This window comes from Pygocentrus nattereri, chromosome 6, assembly GCF_015220715.1.
Source record: "Pygocentrus nattereri isolate fPygNat1 chromosome 6, fPygNat1.pri, whole genome shotgun sequence".
Classification (NCBI taxonomy): domain Eukaryota; kingdom Metazoa; phylum Chordata; class Actinopteri; order Characiformes; family Serrasalmidae; genus Pygocentrus; species Pygocentrus nattereri.
The window spans coordinates 44070542-44090593 of NC_051216.1; the positions used below are offsets into that span (position 1 = coordinate 44070542).

Consider the following 20052-nt stretch of genomic DNA (forward strand, 5'->3'; position numbering starts at 1 on the left):
CCCACAGGCTGGATGTGTTTAGTTCTCAGTCCAGCAGTGACACTGAGGAGTTTGAGCTCCAGCAGTACTGCTGTGTCTGATCCACTCAAACCAGCGCAACACACACTGACACACCACCACCATGTCAGTGTTACTGCAGTGCTGAGAATGAGCCATTCAGTACCTGCTCTGTGGGGGTCCTGACCACTGAAGAACAGGGTAACAGAGTATACAGAGGAAGAGATGGACTACAGTCTGTAATGCAGGTACAAGCAGAAGAAAACCAGCTGTTTAGGGTCTAAGATGTTCTTTCAGCGCATACTAGCAGCACTCCGAGGTACCCAGAGTGACCGGTTGGAATGTACTGAGCAGAATAGAGATGCAATGCTGTTTCAGTCTCACGGGTGTCCTGAGTCACGCCCTGTGTTCCCTTTACGCCGTGCTGGTATGAGTCTGTGTGGAGCGACAGTGCATTTCAGATACTAATTAATCCCGATCATCCGAGGACTCTAGACTGCGTTCGTCTGAAAGGAATTTTCATTAGTGTTTGGGAGCAAACAGTCTGGTATCGGATTCCTCTTTTTGTCTCTGCTCTGTGTGTCAGCGGTAACGATGAACTCTTGGAATGCTACGGATCTGACTGGACACGGCTGAGAATGCGGTTTTCTGGTTAAGATTGAAAATATATACTCACCGGCCACTTTATTAGGTACAGGTTCAGTTGCTTGTTAACACAAATAGCTAATCAGCCAATCACACGGCTGCAACTCACTGCATTTAGGCGTGTAGAGGTGGTCAAGACCACTTGCTGAAGTGCAGACCGAGCATCAGAACGGGGAAGAAAGGGGATTTAAGGGGCTTTGAACGTGGCGTGGTTGTTGGTGCCAGACGGGCTGGTCTGAGTATTTCAGAAACTGCTGATCTGCTGGGATTTTCACACACAACCATCTCTAGGGTTTACAGAGAACGGTCCAAAAAAGAGGAAATATCCAGTGAGCGGTCAGTTGTGTGGACGAAAATGCCTTGTTGATGTGAGAGGTCAGAGGAGAACGGGCAGACTGGTTCCAGATGATAGAAAGGCAACAGGAACTCAAATAACCAACCAGAATCTCTGAGGAACGTTTCCAACACCTTGTTGAAAGTCTGCCATGAAGAATTAAGGCAGTTCTTAAGGCAAAAGGGGGTCCAACCTTTTGCTAGCAAGGCGTACCTAATAAAGTGGCCGGTGAGTGTAGGATATGAGCCCTTTAATGACTCAACATGGTTTGAGGCATGCAAGCGATGAGTTAGGCCTGCAGTTTTACATGATACTTAATGGTGCCGTATAGGTTTCCATTATCTTTTAGCTACTTTTAAAAGGGTCTGCTGATGAATTATAGAACCGCTTGAGCTGACATCTTTCTAGATCCCTTCTTTTTAGGTCTTATAGTGGCTCAGTCTTTTCAGTCAGGGCAAAAAAAAGTCCTATTCTCATTTTATAGCATTACATGCATCATCTCATCTGCATGCATTTCTACCTGCTATGCTTTGTGTCTGTACTTCAGTAGGTTTGTATACATTTCTCTGACACCTTGATGTTCTCCAATAGGGGAAAGAGCAGGAGCACACGTTTGTTTTCCGCCTGGACCACCCGAAGGCCTGTAAGCACCTGTGGAAATGTGCCGTGGAGCACCATGCCTTCTTCCGGCTGCGCGGCCCCGTCCAGAAGGGCTCCGCCCGCTCCGGATTCATCCGCATGGGCTCCCGCTTCAGATACAGGTCAGAAAGAATTCAGTCTGTAATAGAGCCCGTCCAATATATCAGCTGGCAGGCAATATCGGCTGATATTGGTGATCCTCAGTTTAACTGGTATCGGCAAAGATATCACAAATAATTACTGACCTTTTTTTAAATATACAGTCGTATGCCTAAGTTTGGGCATCCCTGGTCAGTTGACCTTATTTTCTTAGAGAAAATAATTGAACACATCCTCTACAGAGAACACATTTAATGCACAGTTAATATTTATTTGCTGAATTTAACATATGGAGGGAAATAAAACATAAAATATTGCCTGTGCAGAAGTTATGGCACATTTAATGTTTATTTATTCATATTTTAACTTAATTGTTTACCAAAATTTGCGGAAGAATGCCGTATTTAAGTGGGTTCTCTGTAGAGAATGTTATTTTTGCTTGAAATAAATAAATAAAAAAATTAAACGAAGCATTGTTTGACTGGGGTGCCGAGGCTTCTACAATCTACCACCGAAACCTGAGGCAGTTATGCCACTAGACTGCCCAATTATAATGAAGCAGCAAGTGAAAAACATGATTCATTGGTTTTATGCTCACCGCAGAACAGACCAAACGGCTACATTTGAACACACAGGGCTGTCGTTGTTTAAATAAAATAAATAACATGCATCCAAAACCGCTTTTAACATGAGGACAATGTTATAACACAAACTAACAGAAAGAGTCTGGCAGGCTCCTCTCCAGACACTACAGTACTGTGTGTGTGTGTGTGTGTGTGTGTGTGTGTGCGTGCGTGTGTGTTATAAACTCGTACAATCTCATTATGAGTATGTGATCCAGACACAAGCTTCAAAGGCAGAGATGAGGGACAAAAAAAAAAATCTGTCCATTTGACTAAAGGCCTTAACATGGTCACAAATTTGCCTCAGTTTGAAATTTAAATATTTTATGGGATTTAAATATTTTATGTTAATGTTTCTTGTTTACATATCTGTGTGTGTGTGTGTGTGTGTGTTTGTGTGTGTGTGTGTTTGTGTGTGTGTGTGTGTGTGTGTGTGTGTGTGTGTATATATATATATATATATATATATATATATATATATATATATATATATATATATATATATATATATATATATATATATATAAAATTATAAAAATAATATCTGAGATTTTCTATGTGGAGTGTCTGTCTCTGTCTATAAATCCATTTATCTGTCTGTCTACGTGTGTGTGTGTGTGTGTGTGTGTGTGTGTGTGTGTGTGTGTGTGTGTGTGCGCGCGTGTGTGTATGTATATGTGTATACATTAGTTATGATTAAAACCCATCACCAATAAACTACCTGATTTGTTTTACTGTCACTTGTACAATATCTGTGAAAATGGAGGTCCCCCATGGTTCTATACTAGGGCCTGTCACAATGTGGTACTGTGTGAACTGCTAGTCTTGAAAATGTTTTGTCCTTTTTTTTTTTTTCTTTTCTTTTCTTTCTCCTTCCAGTGAAAACAGAATATTGCATCGCACCTCATATAAAAAACAGTAGTGGACAATAAAGTCTTACTGTTCACCCCGATGTAGAAACGGTATGGTTTTCTGCACTGTGAGTGTCGTCCTTGTGGAGTTGTATCTTATCTCCAGCTGTCAGCCTGCTGCTTAGACACTCTCCAGTCACGGTTTGACTGGCTCCGCTTACTGTTTTTGTTCTTTTTATGTAATCGCTTATCTCGGTCTCTGCTTCTGCGCTTTTATTTTAAAATCTGCTTGTTTAGTGTTTTCTCTCTTTGAACTGCTGAATCTCTATTTTGAGTGGCAGTAGACGCACGTGTACAGGGATGCAAGTGTGTGTAGATGAATAAGACGTGGATACGACAGATTTTCGGTGCTCTAATTTGTATCATGCAAGTTATGAGATCACCGCTGTTTCAGAATTAGCGCCGTTAGGCCGATTCTTCGTCTGTCTTCCTTTTGTCTTTAATCCACCTGTTTGTTTTGCAGTGGAAAGACAGAGTACCAGACCACGAAGGCTAACAAAGCTCGGCGGTCGACTTCGTTCGAGAGGCGGCCCAGTCGCCGCTACTCCAGGAGGACCATGCAGAACAGAGGTGTGTGTGGGTGTGAGATCTGAATATGTACTGAAGTGTAATATATCAGCCTTTTATCAGATCACTGAGCATTAATGCCAGCGGTGCTGTTTCTTTTCACAGGTCCCCCCAAATCCTCAGAGTGAGTACTGATCATTCTCTTCCAGACTTGCAGCCTGATGATCTGAAATGCAGTCGACACAGTGACCTCGGAGTTACTTGCAGCCTGCTGACCATGAGTCATGTGTCCATTCACTCACTGAGACAGAGAGAGAGTGAAAAGAAAGGAAGAGAGAAATAAATAGAGAACAGTAACGAGTAACGAACGCAGCTAAGTTACAAAATCATCCTGAAATATCCTCAGACTTTGTGGTGACTGCAGTAGCCTTTACATTCCGAAGTCGTGAGCTCTTACTACGTCTATTCCAGCTGCTTGTTATGGCTTATCCAGTGACTCATAGTCCTAAAGAGGAAACCGGGATATGAAGCAATTGAAGCATAAGATTGTTTAGAGCAGGTTCTTGTGACATGAGTGTAACTACTGCTACTAAGCAAGGTGTCTGAGTCATTCAGCGATTTACGTGATTGTAATTCCCCTAAAAAGTTCAGTGCATTTTGTCCTTCATACTGAAACTGGCAGATATCAGCTGTAAGAATGTGGCTTTGTGCTGAAGATAACAGCATAGCGACAGGAGTCTATCACATTACTACATCACAAGGCCGACACTGTTCTTACTGCTTAGTATCCACTCAGCGCCAGCTCATAAATCTTGAGCAAATGACTTCATCTTCATGAGTTAATATCGTCTTAATGTTCATCTCTTCTCTCTTTCTAGGACACATAATAACGGAGTAAGTCCCAGCAAAGAGACTAAGGTACAAAATTGCTTCTTTTCTTTTGAATTGAAGATGATTGAAGTGCAAGAGCACCACTTGTTCAGAAAATTACCTTTGTGAGATATTCTAGCCGCTTCTTTACTGCCACACCTGCACAGCTATGGAGAAAATAGGCTGTTTTAGGCTTGCTTGCCTTGCTTCAGGCCTGTTTCACACGTACAGCCTCTGCATTGCGTGAACGCCCGGGAATGACTTGCTTTTCCGCTTTGGTGCTCATGTAAACAGGTTAGAGCAGGAGGGCCTGGTCCTGGTCCTGGATCTGCCACCCTGGAAAGTTGGTCTTTGTGACCTAGATCAGCTCAGGTAGACCTGAAGTCTGCAGGTTGGTATGTCTCCAGGACCAGGGTACCGCTGGGTTAGGGCGTTCACGAAGTCTGAGCAAGCAAAACAGGCACTCTGGATAGGTCCTCACCACAAGTGACCGGGAGCACCCCACAAGTCTGGCTGTGTTAGAGATGCTCTGACTCACTCGTCTGACCTTGAAGATTTGGCCCTTGCCAAAGACGGTTAGGTCTTGACCCTTGCCCACTTCTCTTGCGTCCAACACATCAACAAGAACCTACTGCTTGTATGCATCTATCCCAGACTGTGACTCTTTATTAAATGAGCAAGATTATTCGTTGGGTCTGTGAGTGATTACAACACTTTGGCTAATTGGTATGTTTCCAGTTGGGTAAGGAGGCTTGAAACGATTGACCAATCACAAGTCAGAAAACTGCTGACGCTAAACAAATGCATCGGGCTCCTGTACCGATAATCTTGTAATTGAGAAAAGTAGCTGATTTGGCTCCGTTGGAAGAAGGACTTGCGTAGGACTTGCTTGCGGTCAGTCCGCAGCAGAAACGCTATATGTACAAATGGCCAGTGTGTGCAAGATGTAGCAGTCAGGTGTGTGAAAACAACTGGAAACGTCTTTCACGCAAGTATGCCAACTCCAATGCTTTGAGCTGTGCAACACTTTTTAGCTCATTGTTGCGCTCTAATATATCACTTGAATATGTGAAATATATAAATTCACAATGCAACACAGTTGTGAGCTGCATTCAGTGTTACAGCAGGGGATGCTGTAGCGACAGCCAAGCCTGGCCAGGCTGATGAATTTTGTACGACCAGCGTGCTTTCGCTGGTCAACGATCGTGGCCGACTAGCAGTCTTTCACAGAACCACTTTCCACCAGACGAGACGGTACACGTCAAATAACTTCATCAAATTCAAGTTGTTATAATACCGCTCCTCTTGTACTTAAAAATCTAAATACGGTATAGATTGAAAGTTTAGAATCTTCTTTTTTCCACAGATTCTTTCAACCAAATAGGAGAGAAAAGTAATTGAACTGAATGGCACGCCGTGTCGACGTTGAAGGATTATAGAGGGTTAATGTCTTGCTGGTTCACTCTTGCGGTTGCGTCATGCCACCCTACACTGTCTTGTTTTGTTTCGACTGAGTCTAAGCCTGTACCTCCACCCCTCTCCCTCACAGCCTTCCCACTCTCGGCCTCCGTGGTCTGCGGTGCCCGTCAGCAGCCCGCCCTCAGCCCAGAGCTCTGTGGAAATCGAAACTCTCCCCAGGAGCCCCGGCGGCAGCCAATCAGAGAAGAGAAGGTGAGCCGCTCGCGATTGTAATGCAATAAGACAGCTAAGCTGGGTAATCTTCCTCCCTGCTGTCACTGCAGGACTGACCGCTTTACCTGCACTTGGATGCTGCCTCACTTCCTGTGTGGAGGCTTGGTGGTGGTGGTGGTGGTGGTGTTTGTGGGGCTGGGCGATATGGCAAAAAGATCTTTCCATATTTTGTTCATAATAGCTAATAATTATGTGCATTTCCTAATACTTGTAAAGTCTGCCCAGAGTTTTTAACCCTGAGGGGAAGAAGCTTATTCCTGTGGATGCAGTTTTGGCTTACAAAAGTAGTTGAATTGGAAAAAGCAGCAATTTTTGGTGCTGAATAATGATTACTTATTGAATAATTATATACAACATATTCCCCATCATGGAGATTGTACACATTTATCTTAATCAGAAGAAGCACAGTAGATGCAATAGAGAATATAATAACTGACCATCACAGATGAAAAGGAAACCATAGCGTACTTGGATGGTGCACATTTAAAAAGAACTGTTTTAATCTTCAAATGGTTCTATATATAACCTCGGTCTTAATAAAGAAACCTCTTTTGTATAACATAAATGATCATTTGAGATAATGAATATTTAAATTTTGTGAATATTGCACTTTACATTCAACATTAATCACCTTTAAATCGGTTTAAACGGTCAACAAAAAACAGGAATAAAAAGCTAAAAAGTTTTACAAAGTTGTTGGACGAGATGTGTGGTCATATTTTTTGCCAATATCCTCATGTTCCGAGACAGTTTCTTCAAAGTTATGGTCTTTTTACTGTCCATAATTAATATTGAGAATGGATAACTAGGTGCCTCAGCTAGTTTTGCTAGTTAGTTGATGAGATAATGGTGGTTGCCATGGTAACGCTGAATGACGGCGCACGCGCAGTGGAAAAAAGCGCATGAATTCCGATCTGAAGGCCACGTTAAGGTCACGTGGCCACGAATCGGATTCGTATCCGGTCTAGGACCACGTATGAAAGAGGCTCCGGTCGGATTTGAAAAGATCAGATTTGCGTCCACACGGCCCTGAAAACACCAGATCTGAGTCACATTAGAGCAAAAAAATTGGATTTGTGCCCCTTCAACCTGGTAATGTGAACGCAGCCATAAAGCCTACTGGGTTGCCACCACCAGTCAGTATAGCCGTGATCCCCATCATCAAGTAATATACCCAGTAACACCGCATGGGGGAGTATGTTAGCTAAACACAAGAAGCTAAATAACGTAAATAGCTAGCTGTTAGTGAATGGCTAGACTTTTCCCCACTCTGCCTAACTGCTCAAGGTTTAAGCAAATAGTTTTTTAATCGAAAATATACCCGATGCCTGTCATCAGTTTTGATTTTGATCCATATTTGTATGATTTTATCACCCAGGCCTTGGTGTAGTGGTGGCATTAATGCTCGTCTTGGGACTTTGCGAGGTTGTTGTGGGGTATTTGAGCTTCTGGCTGGTGCTGAGAACTTTACTTTTGCTCTGATATGAAGCATTTACATTACATTACATCACATTTATGGCATTTGGCTGACACTCTTATCCAGAGCGACTTACAATTTGATCGTTTTACACAGGCAGGTGAAGGTGATGTTAGGAGTCTTGTCCAAGGACTCTTATTGGTATAGTGTAGGGAGCTTACCCAGGTGGGGGATTGAACCCCAGTCTACAGCGTAGAAGGCAGAGGTGTTAACCACTACACTAACCAACCACGTCTGAAGCAGACGGCGGCCTGGAGTCTGGAGGAGGTCCTGCTGTTATGGCAGGTCTCTGTCTCGCTCTCTTTCTCGCTCTCACTCTCTGTCTCTCGCTCACTCTTATTTTCTTTCATTCCCTTCTGGCTTTTTCTGGATTACGGTGCTATGAAAAGCGTTGCCTCAAATGTCCTGAAATATTGAAAAGAAATTCAATTAGACTGTTACATGATGAGTGTGTGACTGTGGAGAGAAAAAAGTTTGGATGTTTTTCTCATAAATATTTGATCTTCTAAAAAAATGTGTTTTTTTTTAACTTGTTTATTCTAGTCTGATGTTCTGATACCAAATGGCCTTTTCTAAGGTGAGGTATGTACTCTTCAGTTATAAAGCCTACTGGGATGTTGCCGCCAATCAGTTTTTTGATTCTTTGGGTGGGCTTCCGTGATTGGTTCTCTTTTAGCTGGGAAGATCTGCTCTTGCAGCACTTTCAGAATAACTCAATCAATGGACGTGGTGAACTCGCTTGATGTTGAGAATCATTTAGGATGAATGGCCTCGCTTTGATTTGTTCTGCTTCCTTGCAAGCTTTGGACTCTTTCTGATCTAATCAAAGTTCTCTTTAACCCTTCCCTCAACTGTGTATTGGTACATGCTAACCTACAACTGCCTCCTTTAACGTGGTTGTTGGACAGCTGGCCTGTAATAGCCCTGAACACAGCAGGCATATAAAATGCAGAACTTTATAGGATCAGTATCTTTCCAGCCTAAGATTTGAATCGAAGTGCAGCTGATAACTGAAGCCTCACAAAAGCATAAGGCATATTTGTTATAATATAAATATAATGGCAAAGAACCAGAGCAAAGGCATTTGTGTCAACATGCAGTTGCAATTTAATAACCTTGATTGGAGAGATATTTGGCCGACTCCACTGGCTACTAGGTCTGTATTTAAGCTGAACACAATTATTTAAAGTGGCACTCATTTTTGTCAAGTCATTAAGTGGTTTGATGTGAGATGCTCCGTTGTAGAGAAACCTACAGAGTTGGGGTTCACAATGGTAGTGATAGGAACCAAACGTCTAAAGAGTTTAATGCCTCAATGCTCCCTCACTGAAAGTTATGTGAAATGTGCTGCCTGATTCCTTAAACATGGGCTTCACAACATTTTTGAGAAGCATTTGGCCTGAAGTGTTATTTTTATTTATTTATTTATTTAGTTAGTTATTTTTTAATATATTGCTGCTGTCGGAACAAAGCCTCGTATCTCCGCATTTGACGTTTTTCAGTTTTTTGTATAATTTGAAAATGCCCGTTGTTTTTTACATCGTATGTAAATTTCATGATGAATGGATGAAAAAGAAACGGCCCAAAACGTCATTGACTTACATTAAAAGTAAAGTAGTTTTTTTCCTTCTCCTGTAAAATTACCATTTTGAAGATATGGCTTTTTTTTGATCCGACAACAGCGATATTCCTGACCGGTAAAATACATGGATACATGTTATAAGGCAAAATAGTACCTGAAACTTTTTCCCTCCCTGTGTTTTGCACTTTTACCAACATACAAAAACTCACTCAAAAGGCGCACATAATGTCACTGCTGAATTTGGATAATAAATAAAATGGCTATGTTTGAGGAAGACGTCAACCCCTGGCTCCTATCACCCCCATTGTAAAGATTATAACTTATGTATTTCGCATCAAACTACTCTGAATGACTTTGTTTATATCTCAGTAATTTATTTATGAAGAAATTGGGAGATTTTGAGGGCTCTTCCAGAAATAAGGGTCAGCACAGATGTGTTCAAACAGCTGGAGCTGTAGCTGATCAGCAGTGAGACAGTCAAACACAACGTTCTGCATCTGTGCTCTATACAGACTTACTAAGTGATGCTAAATAACTTGATACCTTTTGGATTATAAACTGGCCTTGAAAATCGTTTCTGCTGAGAATCATGGCTGTTTCTTTTCTGAATCAGGAATACTAAAGCAACTTAAGTGCTGGAGAAACTTCAGAAATTCTGAAGCTACATCCACTTTGCATATTTATTTATTTTTTTATCTTTTTTTTTATTAAGCTATTTTTTCTAACTTTATATATACGTATGTCCAGATGTTTATAGACACCTACTTAACCAGCATTTCTTCTGAAATCACAAATACTCGTACACTAGATGTCGAACATTGTTGCAAAAATTTGATTGCATTCAGCCACAAAAGCCTTAGTGAGGTCAGGTACTGATGTTGGATGATCAATTCTGGATCTCCAACTCTTCCTGAAGGTGTACTGGATGGAGCTCCATCACTCCAGAGAACACTGTTCCACAGCTCAGTGCTGGGGGGGCTTTTATACCCCTCCAGCCGACACTTGGCAATGTGCATGCTGACCTTGGGCTTATGTGAAGCTGCTTCAGAGTGTCAGTTCTAGTGGTCACTGCTTTTCTTTGGAGATACAAGCAGTGACTAATGCAAAATAGTTAAATGCACAATAGCGTTTGACGCAGCTGTGACCACTAAGGGTTAGTTTGTGACCAACTGTTGCTGTTTTGCAAACAGTTTGCTGGCCAACTGACCTGTCGGGTCTCATTTGGCAAAAGCCTACTGTAAATCCCAATGAGCATTGAGGCATTCTTTTTCTTTACTTTGCTGGGTTAACGTCCTGCTTCTGTAAGCCAACTAACATTAACTCTAAGCTTGCACCTCTAATGTAAATGAAACGCCTCCAAAAATCCAAACTGACCTAATAAACCCTCTCAGCAAAAGTACTTAAGCCATTGTTGTTTGTCAGTGTTTTTCTGTCTCATTGGAGTTATTTGCTCTCAACTTCATCACATATCTTCTCCTCTGCAAGTCATCTGTTCCCCCTTTCCTTGATCTCTGTTTTCTGCTAAATAATTTAGAAGACCTCCTCTTTCGATTCGAAGAGTGTCAATATTAATTAATTATACTCTTTGATACATTATGGATGATGCAGGCATGTTTGCCAAGGTACTTGCAGTACAGTCTCCACAGCACCAAATTGATGAACTATTATCTATTAAGAATTACGAAAATGGGGGGAAAAAGTGAACATGAACCTTTTTTTGGATGCAGTGTCACCTGGCAAATCGAGGCTGATCATTAAGCTGTGTACATGAGTGTGTGTTGAAGGCATTGGGGCAGTCGTGGGCTGGAGGTTAGGGAGCCAGCCTTGCAACCGGAAGGTTGCCGGTTTGATCCCCGGAGCTGACGGTACATGACTGAGGTGCCCCTGAGCAAGACGCCTCCCCGGGCACTGTGGATAGGGCTGGCCACCGCTACGGGCAAGTGTGCTCACTGCCACCTAGTGTGCGTCTTCACTAGTTTGTATTTAAATGCGGAGGTGAAATTTCCCCGTTGCGGGACTAATAAGGGTCACTTAATCTTAATCTTTCATCTTCATGTCCTACTGGGCATAATGGACCTCCAGTCCTGTGCGAAAGAAAAATTGGCTTGATTTCCAACTGAAATGGCCATTTTTCTCCATTCTTTTTTTGGAGAAGATTCAAGATAATCCGCTTATATAAGGAAGGGGAAAGTCAATAGGTGTAAAAACAGGAGTTTCCAAAAGTTTAAAAATACAAAGAATATGGGACGCCAAACAAGCAAGGCCTGGTAGACCACGAACACTGTCCCCATCAGAGGAGTAAGCTTTTATCTCTGAGAGATGGGCGCTCCAAATCAAGCTCCACTCTTGCGTCAAAGTCAAGCAAAGAAGCTGCTGGTGTTTGCAGAACAATGGACTGGCCGCCCCAGAGTCCAGACTTTCACATCACTGAATGTGTTTGGTATTAATTGGTTCGTAAGAAGCAGAAAATCCAACCAACTTCTAAGACTGAACTTTGGAAGTGTGGAACAATATCCCTGAAGCTTTCTTTGAAAAACTGAAAGTGAGTCTCCTCAAAAGGGAGGAATCAGTAATAAAAGCAAAGAGTGGACCCAATAAATACTGAAAAAAAATTCTTATTTTTATTTGTTAAGGCTTCTGTGTAATTTTGTTAAATATGATTTGTGCATTCTTCTGATGAAAAATTAATAAATTTACTTTCCAATAAAAATGGCACTTAAGTCTTTTAACCTATTTTTAATTGTCTTTACCATGCACTCAAAAAAAAAAGATACTTTACATTTATGGCATTTGGCTGATGCTCTTATCTAGAGCAACTTACAATTTGATCATTTCACACAGGTAGGCGAAGGTGGTGTTGGGAGTCTTGCCCAAGGACTCTTATTGGTGTAGTGTAGGGTGCTTGTCCAAGCAGGGGATTGAACCCCAGTCTACAGCATAGAAGGCAGAGATGTTACCCGCTACACTAACCATCCACTGATACTAAACTGCCACTTGTCATTGGGGTGGTTCCTTCAAGGGTCCAAGTCAGTACCTTTTAATCAGGGAACATAACTGAACCATAATCCACCGAAATGCTATTTTCTAAGATGTACTGACTCCACACACCCGCCTCGCCTCCAGGCTTTTATTTTGTTGTTCTGTTTTAAAACGTTTGGAAGGTACAAATACAAACTTTTCACCTGGAAAAACTGATTTAAGGTACAAAATAAAACCACTGTTGCACTTCTGGGGGATCGTTTACATTGTTTGTACCTTAATGTACAGAAAATGTACCTGCACTTTACCTTAACACCAAAGCTCATAACACTCCCATTTGACCTGATATCTAGACACCTTTCACTACATATAACCTGTTTGAACTAAAATAAAATGAAACATCTTAAATTTCCTGTCGGAATTTGGCATTTTAGACCTTTTGACCAAAAAATAAGGTCATGTTTTTGACATTTTTCCCCATTTTCGGTGGTAGAAAATTTGGTTCACCTGTTCTCAGATTCAAGAAAGCCTGTAGAGATAAGCTGGTAAAACTTCAGCCAGTATAGCTACATGCCAGGTCCTGACCAGTGCTAGGCCGGTGTTTGAAGTATCCGGCTCGCCCTCATTTCCTCTAGAAATCTTCCTCCTGTGTTCCTATGTTGTTTTTTTCTGCCTTTCCTCCTGCCTGACCTCTCCAAACTCCCCCATCTCTTTGGCATTCCAATCTTCTTCTCCACTCAGCTACACCGCCCTAACTCCTCCAGAACTCCTCCCACCCAGGCCTCCCTCCGTCGCCACAGCAGCGTGACTGTTTGGCTCCGCCCTCTTCACCCCGGACCCCCACCCACATCACATTCCACAGACCAGGAGGAGGCCGTTTCCTCTGACCAAAACTGGAGTGAAGTTACCTGAGCTAGACCGTTCCCTTCCCCTAACCTAACCACAGAAACCGCCTGGCCTTCAGCCTCCACCCCGTCGCTGAAACTCTCCAGAGCGAGGCAACTGGAGTGGAGAAGATAATGACCACTGGCTCGCAGACAGCTGGGGACAGTGCTGCCTGCTGTCAAGAGACACCTTACTCTTACTGTTGCTGCTTCTTCTCTGCCTGGAGAAATGACCAGACCATTACTCAAACCTTCTCTTTAACCTCAGAGATGTACTGGGTGTATTTTAGTGTGTAATTGTGGTTCCGTCTGTCTCATGTAAGCATGGTAGTATAAAGCCCAGAGGGCAATGACCCAACATTCTCCAGCAAACCCAGTAATGGGGGTTGCGTGCCATACTTGTATGTGATTGTTGAGAGTTTCTAGAACGTTCTTCCCACTTTCACATTGTTCTTGAATGTTCTCTCTCCATTTAGACTGATGCTTTTGGCTTGTCCCTCCATATTCTGGAGCTGTATAAATCCCAGAGCACAACAAACCCGAAGTGCTAATTTTGTTATACCTGAGTGCGACTGTTTGGAGCATCTACAGTGTTCTCCTGCACCATTCACACTGAATGTTCTCCCCACATTTAAAGGTTATTTTGGAACATCATAAATTCCCAAGCACACTGACCCAACGTTACAGCAATAAGCCACGAGAGGCAGCGGGTTACTGCGTTTTTATCACGGGAAGAATGTTCTTAGGTATGGCGCAAAGTGGAGTAAAACTCCCTTCCCGTGATGAAAGCTTACTGCTTTTATAAAACGGCGGCCAAGATAAGATGTGATTAAAATATCCGACTTTTCAGACAATAATAGAAGTTGTTATTATTAATAAAAATCAACATAAACAAGTATTCTTGTGTAGTTCCTTTAGAGTATGGTTTCATTGTCGAGCAGCCATGGACCGCTGAATGAGTAGAACAGAACATTTGGTTCCCCATTCACTGAAGACTGTGGTCTTTTCATGATTTTTAATTTAATTAAATTTTTTTTTTGAAGATTTTATTGTATAAGAATGAACGTATGACAAGACCGCACTCTTCAATGCAAAGACTTTTGCTTTATAAGTACTTTTTGCTCAGCAAATAACCACTGGAGCTGAATCTCAAACGGCTCCCTGCTCCCTACAGAGTGCACTACGTAGGAATTTAAGTACTGGATCCTGCAGCCCAACAGAGCAAAATACAGCTACAGCTGTAAATACAGCAAATGGTCATTTGGGACTCAGACACGTCCACACTCGATAAGTAGTGCACTATTCATCTAAAGAGGCTAGAATTTCTAAGCTTCCATAGCTAGAACACTATTTAGGGAGTATGGAGCCGGTTGAGATTCAGGGGTCCATTCAAGTGACATGTTTAGTCTTTTATACAGCAGTTTTACAGTAAATCACACTAAGTGCTTTAATTCAAGCCTGTGATGTTAATGATGGAGCTGTTCAGGCTGTGGTGGTTCGCTGATACACGGTTGAATTGTGAGGCGGTCATAGGTGTGGTGTACCTTCAAACGCAGCTCAGCCAGTCAGATTTTAGGACCGGAGCTAAGAGTTGGTATGCCTTACCTGTATGTGATCGATAAGAGTTTCTAAAATGTTCTTCCCCACCATTTACACTGTTCTGGTATGTTCTCCATCACACAGACTGTTCTAGAATATTTCCCACATGCACACACTTCTAAAACCCACCAGTCACACCGTTCAGCAGTAGTGTTCTCTGTTCACTCATTGCTAGAATGCTTTCTCTAGTGTATTCTAGAATATTTTCCTCCTGTGCCCACTGTTCTAGAGTACTTTCCCAACGCACTGTTCTAGAATGTCCCCCCCTTTCATGCTGTTCTAGATTATTTCATCATGCACACTGTTGTAGAATATTTTCCTCCTAGGCCCACTGTTCTAGAGTACTTTCCCAATGCACTGTTCTAGAATGTCCCCCCCTTTCATGCTGTTCTAGATTATTTCATCATGCACACTGTTGTAGAATATTTTGCTCCTGTGCTCACTGTTCTAGAGTACTTTCCCAGCGCACTGTTCTAGAATGTCCCCCCGTTTCATGCTGTTCTAGATTATTTCATCATGCACACTGTTGTAGAATATTTTGCTCCTGTGCTCACTGTTCTAGAGTACTTTCCCAGCGCACTGTTCTAGAATGTCCCCCCGTTTCATGCTGTTCTAGATTATTTCATCATGCACACTGTTGTAGAATATTTTCCTCCTAGGCCCACTGTTCTAGAATGCTTCTCTTAAGCATTGTTCTATGTTTACCTCATGTACACTGTTCTAGAGTACTTTCCCAGTGCACTGTTCTAGAATGTCCCCCCATTTCATGCTGTTCTAGATTATTTCATCATGCACACTGTTGTAGAATATTTTTCTCCTAGGCCCACTGTTCTAGAATGCTTCTCTTAAGCATTGTTCTACGTTTACCTCATGTACACTGTTCTAGAATAGTTTCCCAACGCACTGTTCTAGAATGTCCCCCCCTTTCATGCTGTTCTAGATTATTTCATCATGCACACTGATGTAGAATAGTTTCCTCCTAGGCCCACTGTTCTAGAATGCTTCTCTTAAGCATTGTTCTACGTTTACCTCATGTACACTGTTCTAGAGTACTTTCCCAATGCACTGTTCTAGAATGTCTCCCCCTTTCATGCTGTTCTAGATTATTTCATCATGCACACTGTTGTAGAATATTTTCCTCCTAGGCCCACTGTTCTAGAGTACTTTCCCAATGCACTGTTCTAGAATGTCCCCCCCTTTCATGCTGTTCTAGATTATTTCATCATGCACACTGTTGTAGAATATTTTGCTCCTGTGCTCACTGTTCTAGAGTACTTTCCCAGCGCACTGTTCTAGAATGTCCCCCCGTTTCATGCTGTTCTAGATTATTTCATCATGCACACTGATGTAGAATAGTTTCCTCCTAGGCCCACTGTTCTAGAATGCTTCTCTTAAGCATTGTTCTATGTTTACCTCATGTACACTGTTCTAGAGTACTTTCCCAGTGCACTGTTCTAGAATGTCCCCCCGTTTCATGCTGTTCTAGATTATTTCATCATGCACACTGATGTAGAATAGTTTCCTCCTAGGCCCACTGTTCTAGAATGCTTCTCTTAAGCATTGTTCTACGTTTACCTCATGTACACTGTTCTAGAGTACTTTCCCAACGCACTGTTCTAGAATGTCCCCCCTTTCATGCTGTTCTAGATTATTTCATCATGCACACTGTTGTAGAATATTTTCCTCCTAGGCCCACTGTTCTAGAGTACTTTCCCAATGCACTGTTCTAGAATGTCCCCCCCTTTCATGCTGTTCTAGATTATTTCATCATGCACACTGTTGTAGAATATTTTGCTCCTGTGCTCACTGTTCTAGAGTACTTTCCCAGCGCACTGTTCTAGAATGTCCCCCCGTTTCATGCTGTTCTAGATTATTTCATCATGCACACTGTTGTAGAATATTTTGCTCCTGTGCTCACTGTTCTAGAGTACTTTCCCAGCGCACTGTTCTAGAATGTCCCCCCGTTTCATGCTGTTCTAGATTATTTCATCATGCACACTGTTGTAGAATATTTTCCTCCTAGGCCCACTGTTCTAGAATGCTTCTCTTAAGCATTGTTCTATGTTTACCTCATGTACACTGTTCTAGAGTACTTTCCCAGTGCACTGTTCTAGAATGTCCCCCCATTTCATGCTGTTCTAGATTATTTCATCATGCACACTGTTGTAGAATATTTTTCTCCTAGGCCCACTGTTCTAGAATGCTTCTCTTAAGCATTGTTCTACGTTTACCTCATGTACACTGTTCTAGAATAGTTTCCCAACGCACTGTTCTAGAATGTCCCCCCCTTTCATGCTGTTCTAGATTATTTCATCATGCACACTGTTGTAGAATAGTTTCCTCCTAGGCCCACTGTTCTAGAATGCTTCTCTTAAGCATTGTTCTACGTTTACCTCATGTACACTGTTCTAGAGTACTTTCCCAATGCACTGTTCTAGAATGTCTCCCCCTTTCATGCTGTTCTAGATTATTTCATCATGCACACTGTTGTAGAATATTTTCCTCCTAGGCCCACTGTTCTAGAGTACTTTCCCAATGCACTGTTCTAGAATGTCCCCCCCTTTCATGCTGTTCTAGATTATTTCATCATGCACACTGTTGTAGAATATTTTGCTCCTGTGCTCACTGTTCTAGAGTACTTTCCCAGCGCACTGTTCTAGAATGTCCCCCCGTTTCATGCTGTTCTAGATTATTTCATCATGCACACTGTTGTAGAATATTTTGCTCCTGTGCTCACTGTTCTAGAGTACTTTCCCAGCGCACTGTTCTAGAATGTCCCCCCGTTTCATGCTGTTCTAGATTATTTCATCATGCACACTGTTGTAGAATATTTTCCTCCTAGGCCCACTGTTCTAGAATGCTTCTCTTAAGCATTGTTCTACGTTTACCTCATGTACACTGTTCTAGAGTACTTTCCCAGTGCACTGTTCTAGAATGTCCCCCCATTTCATGCTGTTCTAGATTATTTCATCATGCACACTGTTGTAGAATATTTTCCTCCTAGGCCCACTGTTCTAGAGTACTTTCCCAATGCACTGTTCTAGAATGTCCCCCCCTTTCATGCTGTTCTAGATTATTTCATCATGCACACTGTTGTAGAATATTTTGCTCCTGTGCTCACTGTTCTAGAGTACTTTCCCAGTGCACTGTTCTAGAATGTCCCCCCGTTTCATGCTGTTCTAGATTATTTCATCATGCACACTGTTGTAGAATATTTTGCTCCTGTGCTCACTGTTCTAGAGTACTTTCCCAGTGCACTGTTCTAGAATGTCCCCCCATTTCATGCTGTTCTAGATTATTTCATCATGCACACTGTTGTAGAATATTTTTCTCCTAGGCCCACTGTTCTAGAATGCTTCTCTTAAGCATTGTTCTACGTTTACCTCATGTACACTGTTCTAGAATAGTTTCCCAACGCACTGTTCTAGAATGTCCCCCCCTTTCATGCTGTTCTAGATTATTTCATCATGCACACTGATGTAGAATAGTTTCCTCCTAGGCCCACTGTTCTAGAATGCTTCTCTTAAGCATTGTTCTACGTTTACCTCATGTACACTGTTCTAGAGTACTTTCCCAATGCACTGTTCTAGAATGTCTCCCCCTTTCATGCTGTTCTAGATTATTTCATCATGCACACTGTTGTAGAATATTTTCCTCCTAGGCCCACTGTTCTAGAGTACTTTCCCAATGCACTGTTCTAGAATGTCCCCCCCTTTCATGCTGTTCTAGATTATTTCATCATGCACACTGTTGTAGAATATTTTGCTCCTGTGCTCACTGTTCTAGAGTACTTTCCCAGCGCACTGTTCTAGAATGTCCCCCCGTTTCATGCTGTTCTAGATTATTTCATCATGCACACTGATGTAGAATAGTTTCCTCCTAGGCCCACTGTTCTAGAATGCTTCTCTTAAGCATTGTTCTATGTTTACCTCATGTACACTGTTCTAGAGTACTTTCCCAGTGCACTGTTCTAGAATGTCCCCCCGTTTCATGCTGTTCTAGATTATTTCATCATGCACACTGATGTAGAATAGTTTCCTCCTAGGCCCACTGTTCTAGAATGCTTCTCTTAAGCATTGTTCTACGTTTACCTCATGTACACTGTTCTAGAGTACTTTCCCAACGCACTGTTCTAGAATGTCCCCCCTTTCATGCTGTTCTAGATTATTTCATCATGCACACTGTTGTAGAATATTTTCCTCCTAGGCCCACTGTTCTAGAGTACTTTCCCAATGCACTGTTCTAGAATGTCCCCCCCTTTCATGCTGTTCTAGATTATTTCATCATGCACACTGTTGTAGAATATTTTGCTCCTGTGCTCACTGTTCTAGAGTACTTTCCCAGCGCACTGTTCTAGAATGTCCCCCCGTTTCATGCTGTTCTAGATTATTTCATCATGCACACTGTTGTAGAATATTTTGCTCCTGTGCTCACTGTTCTAGAGTACTTTCCCAGCGCACTGTTCTAGAATGTCCCCCCGTTTCATGCTGTTCTAGATTATTTCATCATGCACACTGTTGTAGAATATTTTCCTCCTAGGCCCACTGTTCTAGAATGCTTCTCTTAAGCATTGTTCTATGTTTACCTCATGTACACTGTTCTAGAGTACTTTCCCAGTGCACTGTTCTAGAATGTCCCCCCATTTCATGCTGTTCTAGATTATTTCATCATGCACACTGTTGTAGAATATTTTTCTCCTAGGCCCACTGTTCTAGAATGCTTCTCTTAAGCATTATTCTACGTTTACCTCATGTACACTGTTCTAGAATAGTTTCCCAACGCACTGTTCTAGAATGTCCCCCCCTTTCATGCTGTTCTAGATTATTTCATCATGCACACTGATGTAGAATAGTTTCCTCCTAGGCCCACTGTTCTAGAATGCTTCTCTTAAGCATTGTTCTACGTTTACCTCATGTACACTGTTCTAGAGTACTTTCCCAATGCACTGTTCTAGAATGTCTCCCCCTTTCATGCTGTTCTAGATTATTTCATCATGCACACTGTTGTAGAATATTTTCCTCCTAGGCCCACTGTTCTAGAGTACTTTCCCAATGCACTGTTCTAGAATGTCCCCCCCTTTCATGCTGTTCTAGATTATTTCATCATGCACACTGTTGTAGAATATTTTGCTCCTGTGCTCACTGTTCTAGAGTACTTTCCCAGCGCACTGTTCTAGAATGTCCCCCCGTTTCATGCTGTTCTAGATTATTTCAT

The 20052-nt window shown here is 42.1% G+C and overlaps 1 protein-coding gene across 4 annotated transcripts in view; it reads left to right on the forward strand.

Moving 5' to 3' along the window:
- The window catches only part of epb41l5 (erythrocyte membrane protein band 4.1 like 5), an 82284-nt gene that overhangs the window by 34751 nt on the left and 27481 nt on the right, over positions 1–20052 (forward strand). For all 4 annotated transcript variants that reach the window (XM_037539121.1, XM_037539122.1, XM_037539123.1 and 1 more), the window contains exons 12-16: positions 1568–1737; positions 3712–3818; positions 3921–3939; positions 4634–4673; positions 6175–6296. In XM_037539121.1, the coding sequence (XP_037395018.1) occupies positions 1568–1737; positions 3712–3818; positions 3921–3939; positions 4634–4673; positions 6175–6296 (458 nt within the window). The remainder of the gene's footprint in view (positions 1–1567; positions 1738–3711; positions 3819–3920; positions 3940–4633; positions 4674–6174; positions 6297–20052) is intronic.